This window comes from Peromyscus eremicus, chromosome 6 (assembly GCF_949786415.1).
Source record: "Peromyscus eremicus chromosome 6, PerEre_H2_v1, whole genome shotgun sequence".
In the NCBI taxonomy this organism is placed as follows: domain Eukaryota; kingdom Metazoa; phylum Chordata; class Mammalia; order Rodentia; family Cricetidae; genus Peromyscus; species Peromyscus eremicus.
Window position 1 is genome coordinate 42879014 of NC_081421.1, and position 23296 is coordinate 42902309.

At 36.5% G+C, this 23296-nt stretch overlaps 1 protein-coding gene across 5 annotated transcripts in view; it reads left to right on the plus strand.

The window, feature by feature from the left end:
* The window catches only part of Mlf1 (myeloid leukemia factor 1), a 31786-nt gene extending 14484 nt beyond the window's left edge, over positions 1-17302 (plus strand). For 3 of the 5 annotated variants that reach the window (XM_059265451.1, XM_059265452.1, XM_059265453.1), the window contains 6 exons: positions 2668-2809; positions 9386-9469; positions 10540-10668; positions 12496-12655; positions 14937-15078; positions 17006-17302. In XM_059265451.1, coding sequence (XP_059121434.1) covers positions 2668-2809; positions 9386-9469; positions 10540-10668; positions 12496-12655; positions 14937-15078; positions 17006-17111 — 763 coding nt within the window. In that variant the 3' untranslated portion in view covers positions 17112-17302. The remainder of the gene's footprint in view (positions 1-2667; positions 2810-9385; positions 9470-10539; positions 10669-12495; positions 12656-14936; positions 15079-17005) is intronic. The other 2 variants (XM_059265455.1, XM_059265454.1) reach the window with 2 other exon arrangements.
* The last annotated feature ends 5994 nt before the right edge of the window (positions 17303-23296 follow it).

A 23296-nucleotide genomic window follows, 5' to 3' on the forward strand; every position in this document is an offset into this window, starting at 1 on the left:
GGGGAGGGGGGAGGGGGGAGGGGGGAGGGGGGAGAGGAGAGGAGAGGAGAGGAGAGGAGAGGAGAGGAGAGGAGAGGAGAGAGTGCGCACACTAACTGGGCATGGAGAGGGCTTTTAAAACCTCAAAGCCCATCCCCAGTGACATGACTTTTCCAGTAAGGCTGCTCGTCCTAATCCTTCCCAAACAGTTCCACCAAACTAGGGACCAAGTATTCAAATATATGAGCCCTGTGGAGTCCATACTCATTCAAACCAGTACAGCAGTCAGTAAGAAAACAACAACCAATACTGCACTGCAGGGCTTCCAGGAGTCAGGTTTGAGAGGAAAGCTACTAGGTGAAAGGCCTGACCTTAGGATACAAGTCAGGTCCAGGTCTTACAAAGGTAGCTCCCTTTCTTTTCCCAGGAAGAAGTCACTTATCAGTCTGTGCTAGATGGGTGGCACCTAACAGATGGTACAGTTTCTGGATCTACCCCAAGCAAGTCAGAGCCTTTAAAAAAATCGCTTTATTATATATAATATGGAATAACTTAGAGAAGGTGCAGCCTGATTTTAACAGGAGTAATCTTTCCAAGTATATTATATAGTTGTATGAAATGTCCTTATATAACCCATACCATAACACACAATGATAATACACTAATAAAAAAATTATTTATGGCGCTAGAGATTGAACCTAGAGCCTCATATATGCTAGGCAAGCACTCTTCTACTGAGCAGTGATTCCAACCACATGCTAGTTTTTAAACTTCCAAGGTAACGTATGAAGAAATCTGCTAGTATGATTGAATTGTAAACTAATGCAATATAATTCAGAAGAAAAGCCCTTTCTGTCTGAGATTACTGGCGGATGTTGGCTTTTTAGGCCTTCATTGTGGTAATGTCAAAGAATTGGAACTGGATTAACAAGAAACTATAAAGATGATAACTGAAGTGGAAGATTCTAGAAAGCCACACTCTTGTGAGGAGTTTAGTTAGACAGCAAGGAGCTATAAGGTCACTTGGTAAAGTAAGTCACAATTATGATGTGCTTTAAATATTCTAAAATGAAAAGTAAGTTATTGACTCACTGGTTAGTGTGTTTATAATTGGAAAAATTTTGGAAAACTATTGTGATGAAGTATTAAAATTTTTAGGCTTTTGAATAGGAATTGCAGTGAAAGTTAGCATCATACTAAGAAAGTTGATACTTGTTAAGTACATAGAAGAGAGGCTGGAACATTATCATTTCTATATGTTTTTAAAGAGAGGAAGTGAAATTAAGATAAATGAACATTTATTCAACTTGCTAATGTATCAGACAATATATTTTGTGTTTTCAAGTTACATAGTTTGATACTGATATCAAGAATATTTGGTATTATCTTTATTTTATAGTTGTGAAACTGTCTCCTGAAGAAATGCTCAAATTCTAATTAATTCAGGTACCACAGATTCACTGAAGACCTTGCTCCTCAAATGTTGATAAGGACCTATTTGAGTTAAAATCACCAGGGGCACATATTCATAAATCAGACCCAGAGCCAGTATATTTGATTGCCATATTAGATGTGAACAGGAATCCTTATTGTTAACCAGCTCGATAGTTGGTTTGGTAATTTTGAAGAAATTTGACGTTTCTTGTAGCTTGGTATTGAGATATTTTGGTGTTTGATGATTGTAATATTTAGAATTAATAGAATAAAAATTAGTCTTAGAAGTAAGACATAGTGGCACACATCTTTAACCCCAGCTCTTGGGAGCCAGAGGCAGGTGGATCTGTGAGTTTGAGACTAGTCTGGTCTACAGAGTGAGTTCCAGGACAGCCAGGACTACACAGAGAAACCCTGTCTTGAAAAAAATAAAAAATAATTAGCCCTATAACGATTATCTGTTTGTTGCTTTGGCTTTGACTATACAGATATAATCTGTGCTCGGTTCTCAATGCTCCTACTCAATGATATACTGTCAGTAAGGAAAGTTAAAAATAAGCAGTGTTACGTTTTTGTTAAGATTTTGTGTGTGGGAGAGAGAGAGGTGTATGGGAGTCTGTAGAAGCCAGAAGAAGGTGTTGGATCCCCTGGAATTAGAGTGAGATGCAGTTTTGAGGCTTCTGGGGTACCAGGAACCGAACCCCAGTCCTCTGGAAGAGCAGCAAGCACTCTTAACTACTGAGCTGTCTCTCCAGCCCCAACCAGTACTATTATATATCAGGAGAGCTCTTTTCCAAACTTTTATTTGTACACATTCAGTTTAAAAAGACAACTTTTGTGGGTTATTTGGTGCCCATGGAGTGTTCTTTATAAACTCTGTAGAATTATGTTGTAGATTCCCGTAGTGGTCTTACCTGATAGAAATTTTTTTTTTCTGATTTTTTTTTCACAGTTTTCCTCATGTTAAACACTTAGGATATGGTAATTTGTATTTACCATTTTTATACAACCTGAGATGAAAGTATATTTTATTAGTATAATAAATATAGTGGATAGCAAATAGGATAAGATTTATTTATATTTATAATTGTATTTATAATACTAGGTCTTTTATTAAATAGTGCTCTTCTTCTAAATTGTAATATTTTGTTTCCTTAACAATTATATTAGCTCCCAAGGTTCTTTGTAGTATTTATATGCCAGTTTTTCTTAAATTATAACATTTAATTTTCCATTATTTTGTATTTTTAACAGTGATTCCTTTCTTGCACACCGAGAAAGTATGCGCCACATGATGAGAAGTTTCTCTGAGCCTTTCGGAAGAAACTTATTCAGTATCTCTGATGGAAGAGGAAGAACACATAATCATAGAGAACGTGATGAAGATTCCTCAACTGTAAGTTAAAAGACAGCTAGCAAGAAAGTTCTGTAGGAACATGACAAAAAGTTCTAGAAGTTACATACTTACAATGATAGAGTGTGACTAATACTTCTATCATGGAAATATTAATATATAAACGGGGAGACATGTTGAAAAGCTAAAACCTGGAACAATGAATTATTAATGGCACAGAATTTCTCTGTGTATTAAAACTTTAGGACCATAAGGTTATACAGTTATAAACCATACTAAACCATTGTTTCTTGCATATTTCTCCTCTGAGAACTTCCTCCAGATGCTGAATTAAAGCCAGCAAGAACTCCTAGTACCACATACTTCAAATTTTAAATAGTAACAAAATCTAGCATGGTGTTTTATCTTTATTGGACCATTAAGCTTTTGTTGGGACATATTAGACATTCAAAACTTAGATTAACCTTTATTTCAGAAGACTTGTAGACCTGCATATTCTCAGTAGGATTATCTGAGAGCCAAACTAGGAGGTTATAAACACACACAATTCAATAAAAGAAAAGGTAAAGTTTACACATGTGTGTTAACCATTTTGAGTTTCACCACCTCTTTGTTACTTTTCAGCTGCCAAGAATGGCAATTACAGAATCCATTGGAATTTCCATAAAAATGGATCTTTGCAATTGAAATGTTGATAGATATTTAGAACACAGCAAACATATGTTTGAGCAATTCACAGAATTCTAGACTACTCTAGAAAAACTTTTTTATATTTTCTGCACAATAAGCTTAATGAGAGAAAAGTTTTGGATCATCATAAAACCTGATAAATAAAATTACATCTCCTTTTCAAATAAGAGTAATCTTTACCCAATCACTCCTAAGTTATTTTCTTTTTCATTAGTAAATAGTGTCATTTATAGGTGCTACATCTATAATATTACAAATTAATTGTATTTATGCATATCATTTTTATTTTTTAAAGCTAAAAAATAATAGGAAAAATTGACAGTGTAAGAGCACAATAATTATAAATATTGAAAATCATTTGAGTATTAAAATGCTTTTTGTATTTGCTATAACCATAGCAAACATATATCTCTTTGGATTTATATGCATAAATGAACTACTTATAAGCTTTCATGAAGGAAGCAAGAAAAGGTAATTTTATTACCTTACTTGTAAGCATATAAATGAAACCTGCTTATAATTCAGCTGGAAATGTATTGAAGACATTTATACAAGTCAGCATTAACTCCGTTGGTCACTTGTTGTAGCAGAAATAACTGTCTTCCACAGATGTTTCTTTTACTAAAAGCACTGGATTTTTTTTTTCAAAGATTTATTATGTATACAGTGTTTTGCCTGCATTTGTCCCTGCAGGCCAGAAGAGGGCACCAGATCTCGTCATAGATGGTTGTGAGCCACCATGTGGCTCTTAACCTCTGAGCCATTTCTCCAGCCCAAAGCACTGAATATTTAAGAACTGGAATAAGAACTATATGACCAAATAAAGATTTACGTTTCTGTGAAACTGTAGTGTGCAAGATTCATTATTTAGAACTATTTGTATCTAAGTATTCTTCAAATTACATTTGTCTTGCCAACGTTTCTTTAAATCGAGGAGAACACATAGAAGAAATGTGATTATATGAATGTCATGATTAAATAGGAAAGTCAAGTAGGAAGATAATTCTGAATATAAAGAAAGTTCAAGACCAACATTTAAATGAAAATTTAAAATTATTGGTCCCTTATTTTTACGTGTAGTTGAGCTGCAATAACAAAACATTTAGACTGAATAGCTTATAAACGGCATAGTACAAGCCAGTAAGCAGCATCCTTCCATGGCCTCTGCATCAGCTCCTGCCTCCAGGATCCTGCTTGAATTCCTGTCCTGACTTCCTTTGATGATGAACAGTGATTTCGAAGCTTAAGCCAAATAAGTCCTTTCCTCCCCAAGTTGCTTTGGTTATGGTGTTTCATCATAGCAATAGTAACCCTAACTAGGATACTGTCTCAAAAAAAAGTTAACATAAAAAACTAAACATTCTAATATTTAAACTTGCTAGTTACTTTATAACTCAAGATACAGCATGTAGACTAGGTGATATGCCAGAGGATATCTAACCAGTTCTTTCAATAGAAGAATTTTATTGGTATGTCCAATGTGTTTCTGTTCTAAATATATATAATTTTATAATTATTATCTTGTCTTTAGTAATACTGTATTAAAAATGATAAAACTTAGCCAGGCATAGTGGTACAAGCCTTTAATCCCAGCACTGAGGAGGCAGAAGCAGGCAGATCTCTGTTAATTTGAGGCCAGTTCCAAGACAGCCAAGGCTACACAGAGAAACACTGTACCAAACAAACAAAAAAAGTAAAACATTATGTTTGTTATATGTTCACATACCCTCCTTTAAGGCGGCAGAGCCTTGCTATGTAGTCTAGGATGGCATGGAACTCACTCTGTCGTTCAGACTGGCTTTGGAACTCCAGATCTTCCTACCTCAGCCTCTCTCCCTGAATGCTGAGATTTGGGGCCTGTACATCATGCCCAGCTTGTAATGTTCCACTTTTACTCGGAAAAATCAAAATTTACTTTCATCACTTGAAACCTCTAAGCAGTCAATATTAAAATTTAACTTAAAATTCATTGCATTTGAGGAAATGAGCCCATGTGGAGGTCAGAGAACATCCTGTGGAAGTAAGGTCTCTCCTTCCAGTGTGTCCTGGAGATCAAACTCAGGGCTTCAGGCTTGGTGCAAATGCATTTACCCACTGAGACATCTCACCAATCCCATTCTTTTATTCACATAAAACATTCATTTATTCTTTTCTACATGTTGAGAAGAGTAACTTATGAACCATTTGATTATTCTATCTATTATGTTTAACTTATTTTGCCTACCATTTCTGAAACCTATGATGATTTCTTACTCTCTGAACTGATTTTAGGAAGCATAAATTTTTTCTCTATTATATTTACTTATTTGATAATGATAATAATGTGATTGTTTTGTTTTAATTGGTTATAGCAAGAGTAGTGGATCTTTTAAAATATGGAATAGAAATAGCAATTGCATTAGAAAATGCTTTACTCGTAGTCATTATACTTTGTTTTAATTATTCTTGAAATGTTTGCTTTAGTCTATAGCAAAGACTTTTTTTCAGTCATCTTACTAAAATAGTCATATTTTCAGTAATATTGTGGCTTCTTTATTTGCTGGCCAAGCAGATGCTACAATGAGTAATCAACAGATAAATTTAAAAAGTACACATTGAGTATTTTTTATAAAAAAGTTCTGTAATGATGGTAACTCTGTGCTACATGGCTATGCAGTACATTTTTATATTTTAGATATGCCTATATCATAAATGCAACCAAAATTTGTGTATTATTTTTCTAGGCAACAAGTTTTCCTCTTGTACCTTTTGGAAGGTTTGGTGGTATGGTTCGTGTCATTAGGCAGAAATTATTTTAGCTATATTTTTAATACGTACATTTAGCTATATTTCTAACATTCTTTCATTAACTCAAGCAGAGTGAGTTTGCATGCATCTCACTAACTTCCATAATGGCTCTTAAGCTTCATCCTGGAAACCTTTGTTACATGTATTAAATTTACCCAAGCATGCATAGACATGGGTTTTCTAAAGTAATTATCAGAGTTGTTAGGGCCAGAGCCTGGGCCTGACAGCACTAACAAGCCAGGCTTACCCACTGGTCATCAGTAGGCCAGTTGAACAGATAAGTAATAGTGAAAAGCTGACAAAGAAGAGATGTGTTCAATGTTACCACGTGGGGAAGAACTAAGGTCCAGAGACCTTCCCAAGTCCATCTTCAGGGTCTCTACATGAGATTTTGATGTAGAGGGAAGATGTATGGATTAAGTAAGCAGTCTTAGTTACTGTGTGGTCCCAGCCATCACTGACCCATCACTGTCTCAGCTCCAATCTCTCCTGCAAAGTATCCAACCAGTTGTCGTAACTATGTGAAATAGTTACTTGTCTCTTCCTGGGAGACAAGTTCCCCCACTGGCTAGTACCAGAATTCACCCTTTTCATTTTCCTACCATGAAACTGCTGAGGAAATCCAATTTCTTGGGGATTATTTCAGTAGTCTGATAGCCAAAGAGGCACAAATATGTTTTTAGAATATCTTCATTTCTGTCAAGATCATCTGTTTTCAACTTTACTAGTGCTACAACCCTATAATACAGTTCCTCATGTTGTGGGGACCCCCAATCATAAAATTACTTTTCTTGCTACTTCATAACTGCAATTTTGCTAATGTTATGAATCGTAATGTAAATATTTTGGAGATAGTTTGCCAAAGGGGGTGTGACCCAGGTTGAGAACCACTGGTCAAATTGGTTATAATAAGCCTATCAAAATATAAAATCAGTCTTCAAAGAGGCTGGAGAGATGGCTCAGCAGTTAAGAGCACTGGCTGCTCTTCCAGAGAACCTGGGTTCAATTTTCAGCACCCACATGGCAGCTTACAACTGTCTGTAATTCTAGTTCCAGGGGATCTAACACCCTTACACAGACACACCAATGCAAATAAATAAATCATAAAAAAATCAGTCTTCAGAAATGGAAAAATAGATTTTGAGGGAACATTCACTTGACATGCAAAGAAACTCAATAATTGTATTTCAGAGATGGACTTCCATGTGCCCATGATGACTTTCCACAAGGTGACAAAGTATAGCGTTTGGAAAAACTCAGGTTGGCTGCTTTTTCTCTGACTTTGTTGCCAAGGAGTCCTTGGTTTTTCTTGCTGCCTATACAAGTATGGCTGTTGCAAAGCAGACCTTGCTAACCTTCTAACTTCCATCTGTCTTACTAGTTTCTAATACCAAAAAGTAATCCAAGGATTAGAACATAATAAATTTAGAATATTTGTATCTATATCCTCATGAAAAGATTTTCATTATTTTGCACTAAATTTGAGTTGTGTCTCTGAAGCTTGAGATGTAATATTTGTCCTTCCTGAGGGACTAGTTACAGAAGAAAGCAGTATATCATAAAGATACCAATAAACTGATGAGGAAGTTCGTACTGTGGTAGCACATGGAGAATGCAAGCCCACAGCCCAAAACTTTTGAGTGTTATGAAGATCAATCAGATGTAACTTTTTAAAACATTGTGTTTATGTATGGGGATTTGTTCACATTTGTGCAGTGCCCATAGGGGCTAAAGAGGGTGTCAAATACTTGGTACCTGGAGTTAGAATTACAGGCAATAAGTGGGAGAGCTGTCTGTGTCCTCCACAAGCTGCAACACTTGGGAGAGTAGGCCCTGTACCTCTCCAGGGCAGCCCAATAGAGCCAACCCTGTTAGCGCAGGTATGTGTGAATCAGCCCCCAAGTTGTGAGCATGGGAGAGCTGTCCCCATTACCTATTTGTCTTGTGGCAGCATGGGCATAGGCAGGGGAGAGTTGCCTTTATACCACCCTGCCCATCAACACCTCAGGCAGATGGGAGAACTAGCTCTGTGGTCTTAATAGCCAGAGAGCCAATCCGATTAGCACAGGTGTGGATGAGCCAGCCCTGAAGTTGTAAACATGGGAGAGCAGTGTCCATTTCTCATCTGGAGGATGAACCCTACAGCTGCCCAGGTCCAGACCCAGGGTTATGACTTGGCCATCTCCACATCCAGCCCATCTATGACCCACTGGAGTAGGTGAAGGAAGCTGACCTGCAGACCCAAAGTTGCAGGATCTCCACAACACAGGGCAACAACAGGATACCCAGGAGGAGTCCTATTAAGGACCCAGCATCAATAGTGTAGTAGAAACCAGAGGCCTCAAATCAGACCAATGACTCTTTGCAACAAACACTTGCAAATAAAGACAATGAAAAAGGGGGTCTACAGTGTGACTTAATGTGTCACACTGGAGATTCCATGGTGATATTTTTAAGTTTTTTCCTCATTTTATTTTTTTCCTTAAATTTTGTTTTATTTGGGGGTGGTGGTGCAGGGGCAGACGGCAGATGCAAAGCAACTGGGAAATGAATGGGATCAAGATACATGATGTAAAAGACACAGAATTAAAAGAATAAATAAATAAGAAACTTGTATACACACACACACAAAAAAAAAAAAAAGAATTACAGGCAATAGTGAGCTGCTTGACTGGCGGGAACTGAACTCATGCCCTACCCAAGAGCAGTATGTGCTGTCTGAGCCATCCCTCCCTAGAGAAGACTTTTTGAACTTTAAGGGTTAGTAAGAAGATAGAAAAGCATGAAGGAGAAAGGAAGAACTCTGGCTTAAGGAAGCTGACAAATGATAATATATATGTATAAGTATATACAAACATGTGTATGTGTATGATATACATAGAGATATATATGTATACCTAGGTATAATATGTGTATACATATTTGCAGTTTTATAACTCTCTAATTTATGTTGGCTGTTCGCAATTTTGCATATGCTTCTTTTTCTTTAACAAATCACTCTTATTGTATAGTTCTTAAATTATTTTTGCCTAGTTGGTTACTGCGTGATATAGTAAATTGGGGATTTTTTTTTCTGCTATTTTGGGAAGATTGATTTGCTTTGGTGTTGTAATTGATAACATACTTCCCAATATCCTATAGCATGCAGATGTCAACCCTTTTCAATCAATGGATCGGATGATGTTAAATATGCGAAATGGTATTCAGGAGTTACAAAGAAACTTTGTAAGTACTAAAAATAAACTGATGAGAACATTATTTTCAGTTATTGATAGCCTATATTTTAGTGATTTTTCAAACATCTTTAACCATAGTTAAAATAGCAAAAAAAAAGATTACATGATTAACCTGTACACATTAATAATTAATAATAATAATAAACATTATTACATGATTAACATTATTACATAAGTTACAGGATTAACCCATATATGATTCTTATGTAATTTATTCCTGAAACAAAAATTTAAGTGATTATGTTATATTAGGATATTATAATTATAATATCAGCTTGCTGATATTTTCTCTTATACAATTAAATTTATAATTACATCTCATTAATTTATTTTACAACCTAAAAGTCTGAAAAGTCACATTAGTTGGCTTACACACAATTTTTAAAAAATCCAACCTCAAAATACTCTTATGAGTTACTTTTGTAAATGAATGTTTTCCATAAATTTGCATATTTTATTTCCTATTTACTTCAAAAGTTGCATTACATGCTAGTAACTAAGTTTCAGTATTAAAAAATCTCTGGAAACAAAAATGTTTTAGATGCTGGATTAGATCCATAAATTCTAAGTATTATAAACAAGCACTAGTACTCCTCCTGGTCTGCTTATAATAGTAGCATCAAAACAAAGTAACGTGGTTTGATCTGAAGGTGACCTGTATCATTCCAATATCCAGTTTGAATTCTGTGGATCATAGAATTTTAGCATAGAAATGCTAAAATCTAGGATATTAGCAATGGTTTTAGGAATCTATCAATCTGGTACCCAAAGAAAATATGAAAGTTCCTGGTACATACCTAATTCACTTGATCTTGATAGGCAAAACTGTAGAAGAGAGAGCCTCTGCCTAAGGCTCGTCTTTATTTAAATCTAAGCCACACAAACTGAGATTGAATCACTTGTCATTCTTTACACAAGAAATAGAAATTAGAACCAAAACCAGAAGTAGATTAGGACACCTTATTCCATTTTGATCAACTGTATAGCTAATGTATACTCTTGGCATTCATTCTTCATATTTAACTTAGAATCTTAATTTCCAATTTCCCTTGTCTCTAGGGTCAACTTTCAATGGATCCAAATGGGCATTCATTTTGTTCTTCCTCTGTTATGACCTATTCCAAAGTAGGAGATGAACCACCGAAGGTTTTCCAGGCCTCAACTCAAACCCGTAGGGCTCCCGGAGGAGTAAGTTTTAATTACTGTTGTTTTTAGACAAAGTCGTACTGTGTAGTCCCAGCTGGCCTCAAACCTGGAGCAGTCCTGCCTCAGTCTCCTAAGTCTGGAATTGCTGGTATGAACTACCATGCCTGGCTTTGAGTATTTTTTTAAACGTTCTTAGTGTTTTAAGTTATAGGAAAGTAGAATGTCTAACAGTATCAGGGGATGGGAAAGAGACATGGTGAAAAAGCAGTCATCACTATGGAAACGATTAACATCCAACTGTGGTCAGTTGATGGAAGTTTGGTTCGCCACTGTAAAGGTGACCGTCACATAGATATCTGTTGATCCTTATTACATTTATGATTGGTAAGATGGACACTAAAAGAAGCCTTTGCTTCACGAAATGTCTACTGAGAGTTTACATATGAAATTGATTTTTAAACTAATAAAATATTTTAATTGTGCAGAAAGGATGTATAATAAACCCATATTCCTGCCACATAGATTAGTTAAAGCAGCATTTTCTCTATTTCTTTTAAGATAATTCTTTTTTATTTTTTGAGCATGATTGTAACAGTTATAAATATTCTAAGATCAGTTTTCCTGTCTTTCAGGGGACAACCATTTTCCTATATCTGGAGCTTATCATACTTGTACATTTTTAATTTATTCTTTATGAATACAGCATAAAATACAACTTAGATTATTTTTTCAGTTTTTCAACTTTGTACAAGTAGTATCATTATTGTATGTGTCCTCCACAACTTGCCATTGCTCAGTAGAATGTTTCAGAAATTTATTCAGGTTGTGCATGTAACCCAGGTATCTTTATTTTTATTTTAATTTCTGATTTTGTTTGTTTTGAGACGTGGTTTTACTATGAAGCTCTGGCTGGCCTGGAACTCACTATGCAGACTGGGCTGGCCTTGAACTCATAGATCTCCACCTGCCTCTGCCTCCCAAGTGTACCACCATACCCAGCTTTTTGTTTTTCTTTTTAACTACCGTGTAGTACCCAGGATATACATATAACACAACATTTTATCAACAATATCTTATATAAGAATCTAGGAATAGTGTTTCTGGGTTTGTAGGGTTTGTATAACCCCTCACTTTTACTTTAAAATTACCAAGTTACTAACCCATAGTGATGAAATGGCTTCTACAAATAGTGATATGAAAATTCCCATTTCTCCATTGCCTTGTAGGTTACAGCAAGATTTTAGATTACCAGAATAATGAATGTAAAGTAATTCATTTTCAGTTCTGATGTGTAAACACACTTATTAGTGATATCTTTGCATTGTTTAGCAAATTTACTGGCACTTTACTTTGCTGAACATAGTGAAGTCTTAATGTAAACTGATAATTATAGATGTCACATGGAAAATCACATTAATAATCATTGGCTAGCATAAACATTCTAATAATACTTCCATGGCATTGGTACATATGACTCATGAGACTCAAGGCCTTCAAGCATAATTGATGAGTGAGTAGTTGCACTTATTAGCTTCCATCCATTACATTGTCAAAGATAATATTAAAGGTTTTATATAGCTTATTTTACATAACTAAGTTTTATATAACTTATTCTGTTTTAATATTTTATTACAACTTGGAAAATGTTAAATTGTAAACAGTTAAAGAAATATTATTGATTTTATTACCACAGCCAAGTTGATAATGTAACTGAGTATAGTTAATCATTTTATTAATTGTACAAAATAATAGGCTTTAAAGCAGCAAATCTGCAGCCTTACTTCAATAAATAGAACCTGGAGAATCCATTCTAGGATCTTCTAGACCTATTTAAGTATTAACTAAATAACTTCTACCTAATATTTAAAGATAAAAGAAACCAGAAGAGCAGTGAGAGATTCTGACAGTGGTCTAGAGAAAATGGCTGTTGGTCATCATATCCATGACCGAGCTCATGTCATTAAAAAGTCCAAGAACAACAAGACTGGAGATGAAGAGGTCAATCAGGAGTTCATCAATATGAATGAAAGTAAGTTATCACACAAAAATATCTCTCCAAAGGGGAAAATAGTAGCTGCATTTCTAGAACTTCATGAATTTTTATTTTATTAAGATAGCTTATAAGGAACGTGTAGGAAATGCTGGTCAGGGTAATTCAATTGTGGTTCTATCATCTAACACGTTTTTACAATAACTTTTGTTTATGTGAGGTATTGTTCAGTTTTCTTATAAAATGATAGAATGAAAGATTTTGAATTGTTTCTTAATAATATTATCTATGGGCAAAATGAGCTTATTTTAATTTTTTTGTTGTCAAGAAGCATACTTGAAAAGTTTAAAGGAACAAATAAAAGCCAATCATAACTTTAATCTCAAAATACCACTCAAGTTTTGATGAATTTTCTTTATAGTTTTATGCATATATAAACATTTTTCAACTTGATATTTTGCTATTTTATTCATACTGTGCTCAATTTATCCCACCATTATAACTACAAACACCTATTATTTTTCAGAAGTATTGTTACCTAAAAGTTTTGTAAATAGATCATAACTTACTTAAAAGATTCTATAGTTTGTGTAGATAATTTTAATTTCTACTATATGTAAGATGACACACATAATACCAACCAAATCTGTTTTCTAGGTTTTTATATTTATTCTTCAGTACATTAAGCTCTTCTAGTACCTAGCTTTTTTATTATATTTAAATTACATTAAAATTACTGTTAATTGACAAGTTATATTTTGTCTAAATAAATATTAATAATCAAGCTTTTAATTAAAATTGAATTGTACTGAAATGTCACTACATTTATCTCATATTTTCAGAAGATACTTTGAATAATGTTTTATCATAGTAAAGAGCTTAAATATGTATCATTTCAGAAAAAGAAATTATTTTAATTAGATTAAAAATTATTATGGGATGGTGACATGGCTCAGGGGATAAGATAAATTCACTTATTACCTAACCTAACAACTCAAGTTTAACTCCAGGGTCCTACATGGTAGGAGAGAAATTATTCTTATGAAGTAAGATAAAAGCCAAATAACTTGAACTTTCTTTAACTATAATCATTATGATTATATATGATTATGTATTATGAAAGATAGATTAATGGTTAAGAGCACATACTTCTCCTACAGAGCACCTGACTTTAATTCCCCTTGTCAGGATGTAGTGAGCAGAGGAAGCCCTGAGTGAGTGAAGTTCTAAATGAATGGTTATCATTGATGTGTGCACAGCCATGACAAGGACCAAGGCTTTGGACCCATGAGAAACGGGCAAAGGCAGTTCCCAATGGGTCAGCCTAGAATTGGCAAAATCTTCTTCCTCTAGTCCAAGTGGGAATGTTTACAGAGGATTGATCATTGTGGACAAAAACTAGAAACTTCAGCTTCCTCCCCCTGGCTGTTTTTGCAGATTTAGACTACTTGTCTATAGAGAACTCGCTCCTGTGGAAAACAGCTAACCCCTCTCAGTGTGCTGCTCAGTAAAAGCACTGAGGTTCCAGGTTGTTGTTTGGGGTTAGTTGGTTCCACTCCAGCAGAGTGCTTACAGCCCACCTGAGCCCAGCTTTTCTGTATGTGTGTCTATTGTCATTTATTCTCTCGTCAGCCCTGGTCAGGGTTCCAGGGCCAACCTGTGGGGGTTACATAATCAGGTGGCTCACAAGTACCTGTAGCTACAGTTCCAAAGAGAAGCCTCTGGCCTCCAAGGGCAGCAGCACTTACATCTTCATACCCCCACATAGACACACATGTCTACATATAAATTAAAAAATCATATATACATATATGTACATATATGTGTACACTGAGTATTTTGTAATGATCAGTGTGTTGGGATTTTCATAAAAACAACGTAAAAGAACAAGAACAATCTATGTGTTTGTTACTTTTATGGAAATTAGTTTACCTACTTCATGACATAACTGAGAGTGTTAGGAAATTGACAACAAACTTAAGAACTCAAGTTAGGAACATGAAGAGGTGAATAGAAATGCAAGCTACCGAAGGACTGTCCAAGAGCATGGGGAACTTCATGATCATTATGAGATGGTTCAAGAGGAAAGCTCATGAATGAATGTACTTGATCATCCAGTCCACATAGAGTAATAGGATAATCAACAAGACAAGTGAAAAACCATAACTAGATAATCAATAGAGAAACCAACAAGGGAAGTATTGCAGAAGCATCCTGCCTCTGTAGTAAGGGTCACACTACATGAAGTATGTGGTGACCCACGGCAACCCTGACAGCAGAAACCTAAATACTTGTTCCCTGTATTTGACTTTTACTATAGGTGATGCTCATGCTTTTGATGATGAGTGGCAAAATGAAATTTTGAAGTACAAGCCTAGTGGACGACCACACAATCTAGAAAACAACCCTAGAATGCGAAGTGTGGGTTATGAGAATGCAGTGCCACGAGAACTCAAAAAGAGGTAAAAAGTTGTTTCTTAAAGCAGTGCTCCTAATTCAAAGTTCTGGACTGTGGGTTGGGGGTAGGTAACTCATTCAGGAAAGGTTTTGTCATGTAATCTCAAGGACCGGAGTGATTGCCAAAACCTGTATCAAAAAAAAAAAAAAAAAAAAACCAAACAAACAAAAAAAGCCTGACATAGTAGTTTGCACTTGGAATCCAGAGCCCAGAGAATCTCTGGCCAACCAGCCTCGCCTGCCTTTTGAGTCAAAGCCTAAAGAATAGTAACCACAATTTTTTATGACCTATATACATACACACACATGAACATGAGCCTACCCACACATGTGTTCTTACCCCCACACACAAACATAACAACAACAAAAAGTTATGTAACTTTATCTCTTATCAAGTTCTTACAAATATCTAAGTTGTGTATCTACAGTATCTTTTATGAAAAAAGTAACTTTATATGAAATCTAAGTAGTCCATGCAAATCAAAATTTTGTTTCTGAAAACAAATAAATACTGTTTAGAGCTGTTCTTAATCATCAAGGGAAAAAATAGAAGACAAAAATCCTAAGGAAATTTTATATACTTTGATGTAGTTATCTTGTGAAACAACTCCTAATGTGAATGTTCAAAATCATACATTTCACACGAGCTTAAGATATTTATATAGGGCCAGGCGGGTGCTGGCGCACGCCTTTAATCCCATTGCTTTGGAGGCAGAGGCAGGTGAATCTCTGTGAGTTCCAGGAAAGGCGCAAAACTACACAGAGAAACCCTGTCTCAAAAAACAAAAAAAAAAAAGATATTTATATAGACACTATAAGGCAAAGATTTGTATTTAAAAAGCTTAACTTCCTTACCAGGTCAAAATCTAGCATTTAATTATAAATGAATTTTAAATACTTTCACAGTATGTAATAGTATTGTGTTACTATACTATTAAGTATAGTATAGTTATATTATTATTAAGTTAATAATAATATTTATTATAAATATATAAGTTAAGTATTTCATGAAATGTGGTATTTTATTGCACTAGATATTTTAGATAAATTTTATAAAATACTTTCATCTTCTTGAAATTGCTTTTGGAATAACTGGGAAAAATTAATTTGTTGAAACCACATGTTAAAATTTATGGTGCTTTTATACACTTAGTACATATTCTGAAGCTAATTCAAGTTCTTGAGAGAAACTTCAACAGCCCTTGAAACCGAAATCCATTCTAGGCTTTGAGAGTGCAGGACTGTTAGAGAAGGCCTCACAGAACCAGCACTGGACAAACGGGCGTCAAGTAAATTAGAAGCCTGGTGCAGAATTCCACATGCTGGCGTATTTCCTTTGAAAGCACTTGTTCAAGAATTTAGACCTGAATATTTTCTATTAAGTGGCTTAAAAATTTGCCTCTATCTTTTCGGTAATATTTATCTCACATTGAAGACATTATGGTTAAACATCCTACGTTGCTAAGTTTAAATACAAAATCTAGGTCCTAGTTAGCAAAAGCATGCTCATTTTGGATGTTCTATAAATCTGTGGCCCAGGCAGCTGCATTCTCTCTTAGAAATTCTGTCCATTCGAATTTTCAGAAGTGAATTTCCACAGGATAAAGTGTGCTGGCCAACATGTTAACTATTAGATATATGTGACTGCTAAATCTCTTTTCACATGTGCGGTGGCCCAACTCAAGAGCTGAATTAAGTGTAAAGATCACTAGCGGCTACCATTTTTAACAACATTGTTTAAGCTGCAAGTGATTCAGTACATCTTAGGTAAAATAGCTCTGCTCCTACTTTCTTGAATGTTCAATAAAATAGTTTTCTAAAGCTTTTGAGGAACTTTTAATATAAAACTCTTAAGTTATAACTTGTTTGCAGTAACTTATAAACCATTGAGTATTTTTAAATGGTATTAATAGTCATATGTGTATTTCTTAGAGAGAAAGTTCATCGAAGTCCAGCCATTGAGAATGGAAGAAGATCAAACATTTTTGCGGACAAACTCAATATCAAAGGATCACCTGTGAAAATCACCAAAAAATAAATAGCCGTGCAGTTCATTTCTTTAGTTGGTTGTTTTAACAAAGAAAGTCATGGTGCTAGGTAATATAAAAAAGACCAATCTGTTGTTAAATTGATACTGTACTTTGCAACTTTCTTCTGAATCTGAATGTTCTTGTAAGTTTTAGCTTTACATTGATCATACTTTAGGAATAAAATTTTGATGTTCAACAATGTGATTAAATTGGTAAACATTCTATATAAAACTCGTTAAGATATACTAACTTTAAAACTCACATGCTGATTTTGCTTCCTCGGTTATTTTGATGTGTCCTTACCATGATTGATTATGGTTCTGAACTAGTTCTGTCATTTAGTTCAGTACACAAAAGTAGTTTGTGTAGTATTTTAACACTCGCCGGGCGGTGGTGGTGCACGCCTTTAATCCCAGCACTCGGGAGGCAGAGGCAGGCGGATCTCTGTGTGTTCGAGGCCAGCCTGGGCTACCAAGTGAGTTCCAGGAAAGGCGCAAAGCTACACAGAGAAACCCTGTCTTGAAAAACCAAAATAAATAAATAAATAAATAAATAAATAAAAATAAAATACACTCAAGCCTGGTGGTGGTGGCGCACACCTTTGATCCCAGTACTCAGGAGGCAGAGGCAGGCAGATCTCTGAATTCTAGGATAGCCAAGGCTGCACTGAGAAACCCTGACTCTGAAAAAACAAAACATAAAATAAACTACGTTGTCTGCTAACATCCACAGTAGAGTGATGTGAGTCAAAGTTTAGTTTTTCTCAAGTTTTATAATGAACTATATTTTTGGCTAGCTTAAAACCTTAAAATGTTTTTCCAGGTTTTTTCTCTTTTTTTTATCCTTTTTTTATTTTATAATTTAATTTAATTTTACGTATCAGCCATGGATTCCCTTGTCCTACACCCACCCACCCCCCCCCCACCTTCCCCCTAGCCCACCCCCCATTCCCATCTCCTCCAGGGCAAAGACTCCCCCTGGGGATTCAGCTCAACCTGGTAGATTCAGTCCAGGCAGGTCCAGTCCCCTCCTCCCTTCACCCAAGCTGAGCAAAGTGTCCCTGCATAGGCCACAGGTTCCAAACAGCCAGCTCATGCACTGAGTACAGGACCCCGTCCCACTGCCTGGATGCCTCCCAAACAGATCAAGCTAATCAACTGTCTCACTTATCCAGAGGGCCTGATCCAGTTGGGGGCTCCTCAGCTATTGGTTCATAGTTCATGTGTTTCCATTAGTTTGGCTATTTGTCCCTGTGCTTTTTCCAATCTTGGTCTCAACAATTCTTGCTCATACAATCTCTGCTCTTTCTCGCCAATTGGACTCCTGGAGCTCCATCTGGGGCCTGGCCGTTTATCTTTGCATCCAGTTCCCTCAGTCATTGGATGAGATTTCTAGCACAACGGTTAGGGTGTTTGGCCATCCTATCACCAGAGTAGGTCAGTTGGGGCTTTCTCGACCATTGCCAGTAGTCTATTGTGGAGGTATCTTTGTGGATTTCTGGGGACCTCTCTAGCACTTTGCTTCTTCCTATTCTCATGTGATCTTCATTTATCATGGTCTCTTATTCCTTGTTCTTCCTCTCTGTTCTTGATCCAGCTGGGATCTCCCACTCCCCTAAGCTCTCTTTCCCTCGAACCTTGCCCTTCATTACCCCCACTCACGTCCAGGTTATTCATGTAGATCTCATCCATTTCTCTGTCATTGGGCGATCCCTGTGTCTTTCTTAGGGTCCTGTTTTCTAGGTAGCCTCCCTGGAGTTGTGAGTAGCAGTCTAGTCATCTTTGTTTTACATCTAGTATCCTCCTATGAGTGAGTACATACCATGTTTGTCTTTCTGAGTCTGGGTTACCTCACTCAAAAACCTTAAAATAGCCGGGCCGTGGTGGCGCACGCCTTTAATCCCAGCACTTGGGAGGCAAAGCCAGGCAGATCTCTGTGAGTTTGAGGCCAGCCTGGGCTACCAAGTGAGTTCCAGAAAAGGCGCAAAGCTACACAGAGAAACCCTGTCTCGAAAAAAAAAAAAAATACCTTAAAATATTAAAACTGTATTAGTGATCCAGGTGTGGTAGCTCCCACCTCTCATCCAAACATCCTAGTAAGGGAGGCAGGAGAACTGTGAGTTTGAGGCCCTAGACTATAGAGTGTGAAACCATATCTCAAAAAAAGAATTTTTATATATATATATATATATATATAAATATTTTATATATATATATATATAAACACATAATATACACTATTAATATTTTATAGGAAATTATTTGAAAAAGAACAAGAATGATCAAGGTTTGTTTCCAAGAAAATATTTTTAATTGCTTATGTACATGAATTTTGTTACAATTTCTGCATACGGTATAGGGTTTGTTCCATATCACATTCATACAATTTATCATCATTTATCTATCCTTTCTCCTAAAATTTTAATGTTGCAGATTTCTGTCTTGTCAGAGTTCAATGAGAGACTCCTTTTACAGTTAGAAAAGTACATTCTCTGATCTGAAAACTAGAATAGTTGACTTTCTCAAAATTTGTTAGATATGTAATTCTGAGCCATGTATTAATAATTTAGTTGCTCCTCTTAATTATACCATTTAAAAATCAGCCTTTTACTCTGGAGTTCAAGCACTAATCTATAGAACTTGGGGATGAAGTTTTTAAGAATATAGAGATCTTGGTTATTTCATAATCTTTATCAAGGAAAAAATTACTCAAAAAAAAATCCAGTATTCTATAAGCCTCAGCATTTTCTAAGAAGTAAAATTATGCTCATACACCCAGGCGGTGGTGGCGCATACCTTTAATCCCAGCACTCGGGAGGCACAGGCAGGTGGATCTTTGTGAGTTCGAGGCCAGCCTGGTCTACAGAGCGAGATCCAGGAAAGGCGCAAAGCTATACAGAGAAACCCTGTCTCAGAAAACCAAAAAAAAAAAAAAAAAAATTATGCTCATACTTCACTAGCTGACTATAATATATGCTTGTTAACTTTACTGATCTTTGTATTATGTCCTTAATTGGTCATTAAAAAAAGTTCATTTAATTACCAAAATTAATTGAGCATATATTAGTTAAAATGTTCCTCTTATGCGTGGTTGGCCAAAGCAATAACATAACATTGGGAAGTTGCATAAACGTATTTTTATTTCATTTTAATGTGTTGTATGCATGTATGTGCCAGTGCACATTTGTGTATAGGTTCACATACACATGCATGTAGAGGCCAGAGGATGACCTCAGGTGGTGTTCCTCAGTTGCCATCCACCTTGTTTGTGAAACGAGGTCTCTCATTGGCCTGGTGCTCACCCATTCAACTTAAGTTGTCTGCTTACCCAGCCCCAGGGATTTCCATGTCTCCACTTCCCAAAACTTGAATTGCAAGCACACACCATCACCCTCATCTTTTTCACGTGGGTACTCAGATCGAATTCAGGCCCTTGTGATCACAAGACAAGTATTTTCCCAACTCAGCCATTTCCCTTGCTAAAAGGCTGAATTGTTGTTGGTTGATGATTTTTGTTTTTGTTTTTACATGCCAATCAAAGTTTCCCCTCCTTCCCCTCTTCCCAGTACCTCCTCCATCACCACCACCACCTCCACCACCACCTCCACCACCACCACCACCACCACCACCACCACCACCACCACCACCACCACCACCCACCCCCCACCCCGCCAATGCACTCCTCCATTTCTCTTCAGAAATAGGCAGACCTCCCATGGATTTCAGCCAGCCATAGTATATCAAGTTGCAGTGAGACTAGACACTTCCTCCTCTTTACTAAGGCTGGACAAGGCAATCCAGTTGGAAGAATGGGTCCCAAAAGCTAGCAACAGAGTCAGATACAAACCCTGCTCCCTCTGTTAGGAGTCTCACCTGAAGACCAAGTTACACAACTGTATCACATATGCAGAGGGCCTACATCAGTCCCATGTAGGCTCCCTGGTTATGGGCTCATTCTTTCTGACCCCCTATGAGCCCAGGTTATCGGTTTTGTGGGGTTTCTTGTGGTGCCCATGACACCACTGGGTCCTACAATCTTTCCTCCTCCTCTTTCTCAGGATTCCCCAAAATGTGCCTAATGTTTGGCTTTGGGTCTCTGCATCTGTTAACAGTCCTGATTTTTGTCTAGTCTAAACCATGTGTTGAATGTAAAATCTTTCATAAAAGCCATCAAGCACATTTTAGTAAAATCTCTTTAAATTTTTACCTAGGATTTATATGAATTTTTATATGAATTGGATACCAGCTCAAATTGCTGAAAGTAATTGAGACAGAAGTTTGCATTTAAAAAAAAAGCCATTGCTCTCCATTCCTTGTAATAAGTATTAGCAAAAGCCGTTGTTTATTTGATTAATAGTAAATAATGGCTTAGCCTTAAAATGCATATTGGAAATATAGTGGAAAGAGGTAATTGAGCTTCATGTGTTAAATTGTTCAGTTGTAGTGCAATGAAGAGATTTTCTTTGTTGATGCAGAAACACAGTTTTAATCTCAAAAGGAATAAGAGAAAATTTATTCTGGAGCCAATTTGAATGGACATGAACCAGGAATACAAATTCAGGTTACCCTGCATACCATCTTCCAACATGGAGATATTTCCTAAATTTTATAATAACTGAACATAGTCATAACTCAAGGTGTTTTCCAAATATGTTGATGAATACACAGTATAGCAAAGTTGAGCAAGTCTTTGATATACACCTGATGTGACTGTATGACATTCTTGAAATTGCAAAAAGGGTTTTGTTTAATAGTAACAAAAATGGGGGACTATTTGTGAAAAAGAGGGGAGATTAGGAGAGGGACTAGAGAGGGTGAAGGGGGGATAACTATCAACTCTCATTTTAAAAGAGGTGAGATAATTTATTCTGGAGCCAAATATGAGTGACTATGACCTGCAAGCACAGATTCCAGTTTCTTTATTCCATATTCCATATTCCATACTCCATACATGGTAATAGTTCTGTGAAGATAGGATTTTTCAAATCTGTCACTGGAAACATTAGGTAGGTGGGTTACAGCAAAGTGGAGGGAAGTCTGTGTGAGGCCTCAGATGCTCTCTGATGACCTTATTCTTAGCCTTTGCTTGGTGGAGGTTAGTGGTCTCTTAAATTTATATATTCCAAAAGGTCTCACCACAAGGATGTTAAGTCAGACTCAGAGCCAGGTAAGGAATGGCTATTAAGGGGCTAAAGGTAGCCCAGGATAAGTTGTGATTAGGCTCCAGACATCCCAAACCCTCCACAGACATTAAGGTTCTCTGCTGTTATTTGGCCTTACAAAAAGATTCAGTTTAAGGTGTGGTTTTGTAACCATGCAGAAATGAAGATACTTTGAAGAGACATTAGTGCCTCTGGAGGCACCAGACTATTCAAACAATGGACCTCACAAAAATGGGAATTTCCCCAGGAATCTCACACTGGGAGAAGGAAAAGGTGCTAGCCCCAGAGGGAACTTCCCTCCCAGAAAGATTTCACACAATTCTGACAACTTACCAAACCCACTGTACAGGATGAGAATGAAACCTTGAGGGTGGGTCAGTTGTTGGCAGGACCACACTTTGACCAGGACTGCTCTATTTAAACTTAAACCTCACTTCAGTACCCTGAACATGAACTTGGGGATACACTGGGCTTCTCTGTCCCTCTTCCCAATGTGGCCACGTTGAGTTAATCTCTTTGTTTTGCTTTCCACTTTAATTTGGCTCTTAACCGACTTGTTGAGAACAGGTACCTGGGCCTGGCTTGGGACACAGGTTGTGACTGAATGAAAATAAGGACATTGTTAATCCCACGGGGTGAGAATAAAACCACTACCACAATTTTGAGCCGAATTTGAAGCAAGCTTTAATTAAATACTGGCCAGGATGATGGATTCTGGCCAGGTCCATTCCAGAGTTCCCAGAAAATGGCCTCAAGCTACTTTGGCCGGTTGCTTATAAAGGCAAACCCACAAGGCTATGTACTTCCCGCCTTCATCCAATGGGGCCAAGCATACATTGTGATTTACTTCCTGCCTCTGTACCTCCTGCCTGCATGGGATCAAGCACATCTGGTGCAGCTGGGTCAACTAAACCTTACACGAACAACAGCCTCCAGCACCTCAGGAAGCACCTGTCCTTGGGCAAGGGGCTTGCAGGCTAGAGGCGTTTTTTGTTTTATGGATCTCTTACAGTAATTAAAACATAACTTTAG